The sequence below is a fragment of the Bidens hawaiensis genome, unplaced genomic scaffold (assembly GCF_021521415.1).
Source record: "Bidens hawaiensis isolate Kalapana, Puna unplaced genomic scaffold, B.hawaiensis_p1.1 tig00015691_1, whole genome shotgun sequence".
In the NCBI taxonomy this organism is placed as follows: Eukaryota; Viridiplantae; Streptophyta; class Magnoliopsida; order Asterales; family Asteraceae; genus Bidens; species Bidens hawaiensis.
The window spans coordinates 32,501-35,763 of NW_027505001.1; the positions used below are offsets into that span (position 1 = coordinate 32,501).

Sequence of the window (3,263 nt, forward strand, 5' to 3'; positions counted from 1 at the left end):
TCTCGCATCGTGCACTTCTTACGGGCAGCCATAGATGAATGATCGACATTCCTATGAGCAATGTCTACCTTATAACCCTCCTCACCAAAAGGAAAACAAAAGTAAACAAAATATGAAAAAAATGAAATCGGGAACCGAACCTGCTTTAATTTTTCCAAACAAAGACTTATCCTTCAACAACTTAATCACTGAATCAAGCTTTATTTTAAAAATCCGACATAGTATATATGGCCTATCTTCAGAATTTAAATTGGTATCCTTTAAAAAGCGTTTGACTTCTGGGCCAACCGGGACTGCACGTAATTGTTAAGAAAAAATCTGGATAACCATACTATCTACAAAGACACATAGCGTCAAAGTAATTTTGCATCATATATCTACTACCACCAGTAAAAGATGATGGAAGAATTACACGCTGCCCAGATGTTGAAACATCTGAATTCCCTGCCGTCTTAAGGTTTCGAAGGCTTTCGTAGGTGTCAGACCGAAGTTCACTCTGTTTTCCACGTATAAAATGCAACCTTTGACTCTCAACCATGGTATATTTGTCAACTAAAAGCTGCTGAAAAAGCCTTCTTCCATTTAAGGGTAGTGAGAATTGGTTCGGCCTATCTTGTAACCTATATGCAAAGAACTCTCGCATCGTGCACTTCTTACGGGCAGCCATAGATGAAGGATCGACATTCCTATGAGCAATGTCTACCTTATAACCATCCTCACCAAAAGGAAAAAAAAGTAAAAAAATGAAAAAAATGAAATCGGGAACCGAACCTACTTTAATGTTTCCAAACAAAGACTTATCCTTCAACAACTTAATCATTGAATCAAGCTTCATTTTAAAAATCCGACATAGAATATCTGGCCTGTCTTCAGAATTTAAATTGGTGTTAAACTTCTTACTCCTAAGGTCATGATAACCAAGGATGGTGTTAAACAGGGTAAAAATTATATGCATATAATACAATTATAAACATAAATGGTACAAAAAAGGATTACCGATTCGTCCATGAAAACCATTTCAATCAGGAAATCCTCATTAGCATTATTGTTATCCCTGAGACTCCAAACCTTCAATACTTTGACTTTGATGGTAGATTGAAGAAACACTAAGTGACCCCGGCAGATTACGGATAATCTTAGGGTTAAGTAGATGTTTCCAACGAGGGTTAGGTCCGGCAAAGATGGTTATTCTTCTCGACCTGCAAAACAGACACCGTGAGCTCGTCACTGAGAAGGGGGGGAGGGAGTTCCTCCTTGTGACCACCCTCCGGCGTGAGAATCAGACTAGATTGCTCTGAATATAAGTGTATATTGAGAGAAATAGCTAGAGAAAATAAGATAATATGAGATGATGATACCGTTCCAAGGTGTTGGAGTATTTATAGCCGAAGGTAGGTTTCCAAGCAGGTACGGCCAGCTGTATAATATTCCTTTTCCACCAACTACGGGCTATGTACGTGCCACGATGGGAGTTGGTGGGTAGGCAGAGGCTGATAGTGACATTTTGTACTGGAGCGTGCTTCTCCTCGTACTATTGTCGGTGAGCTTTCACCCTGTGATTGATTCATGGGCTGCTTTGGTCAGATCTTGTCTATTTTGTCCATACCTTGGCAGGTATAGTACAAAAGATCTTCCAGAAGCGTACGGACTGGCTATTTTGGGCGGGAATATTCCCGCCTTGCTCATTCCTTCTTCAGGTGACATTACTGAAGTATAAGAGTTAGTGCCTTATGCGTGTAGCCTTACTGTTAGTACGGGTAGCCTTCCTTCTTGGCTTGTACCCATAGCTGCGGGAACAGGCAGGTTACTGTACCAAGGGAGGCTTTCCTGCGGGAACAGCTGGCTTACTGCGTGTAAGGTCTTCTCTCTGAGCATGATGGGTCCTGCGGAACCAGCTGGTCTTTGCGCAGACGTACCTCTTCAAGGTGTGTCTTGCGGGTCCAACTGGGCTTTGCGGGGACCTACCTCTTCAAGTCCCCCCAGTCCATTGTTCTTCTCATGAATTGTTAATGAGGTGAACTTTTGGACTTTAAGCAAGGGGTTTTAAAGAGGGGTTTTTGTTTTTTAAGGTTTTCCGTGGGGATTCTTCCCGCAGTTTTCCTAATGTCACTTGCAGAAATTCCCGACTTTTCTGCCTGATCTTTGGGTATGATGCGGGTAGGTGTGTAACCTCCTCGCAGGTCGGGAGCGTTGAGTTTCACTTATGTAGATTCTCCACGATGTTTTGGTAGTTTGACATAGTGATCAGTTATGTTAAACAACCATTTCCACCTTGAAGCTTCAAACAATCTAGTTCTCAACGTTCCCGCCATGCGGGGATGCTATTTCTCTTTCCGCAAGCATGGCCCATAGGATCCTTCTTGGTTTCAATTCCCTGCAAGTGCTAAGTATGTGAAGGGTTTCGCCTTGACACTGTACCCGCACTTGTCTTATGGTTCCTTGGTTTCCAAGGTATTCTTGGCTTCAATTCCCTGCAAGTGCTAAGTATGTGAAGGGTTTCGCCTTGACACTGTACCCGCACTTGTCTTATTTTTGAATCTTTTTGAAATTCGAAGAGTTGGTGAAAGGATAAGGACAATCCAAACGGCTGAAGGGACGTTGGCGTCTTCTGACGGTTTCAGGACGTGCAGGAAGTTATGACGACGTGACAGCATGTGGTCAATCACGACTCTTTTTCAGGCGCGTGGGCGCGAGGTTCATGTCACGCGCCATTCTGACACCTGTTGCCAGCTTGCTTTATCCACACGTCTCGCCGTTTCATTGCACCTGCGCTTTCTCTCTCCTCCGCATTAAATTCATCGCATTCATTGCGATGAGTATATAAGGGGGGAGAGGGTGCATCTCATTCCATACTTTCACTTCACTCTTATTCTAAGCGATTTCTGGCGAATACTCTAACTTTTCTGTCGAGCATTCTCCTGAAATCGCTCTCTTTAACATCTAAAAAATGTCTTCTACACATGATCCCGAGGTTAACGTCGAGAAGTCCGATGTATACCTCGAGAACCCGACGTCCACGTCTGATAAGGACGATAAGAGTACTGCTGGCGAGTGCCAGTGTACTCTTTCTGTCGATTTATACCACTATATCGTCAAGAAGTTCATGCTCGATCCTTACGAGCCTGAGTTTCCGGAGCCCCACCAGACGGTGTATGATGCCCCTAAAGGCAAGATAGGGGTTTATGCCTCATTCTTCATATATGGGAATCTTAGATTCCCATTAACGAAGTTCGTATACCGTGTTTTGGAGAAACACGGTGTGC

At 43.4% G+C, this 3,263-nt stretch overlaps 1 protein-coding gene across 1 annotated transcript in view; it reads right to left on the bottom strand.

Annotated features, from left to right (window-relative positions):
- LOC143609788 (uncharacterized) overlaps positions 1–667 on the bottom strand; it is a 2,989-nt gene extending 2,322 nt beyond the window's left edge. Inside the window, exon 1 of the mRNA XM_077084443.1 lies at positions 413–667. Coding sequence (XP_076940558.1) covers positions 413–667 — 255 coding nt within the window. The remainder of the gene's footprint in view (positions 1–412) is intronic.
- Between the last annotated feature and the right edge of the window lie 2,596 nt (positions 668–3,263).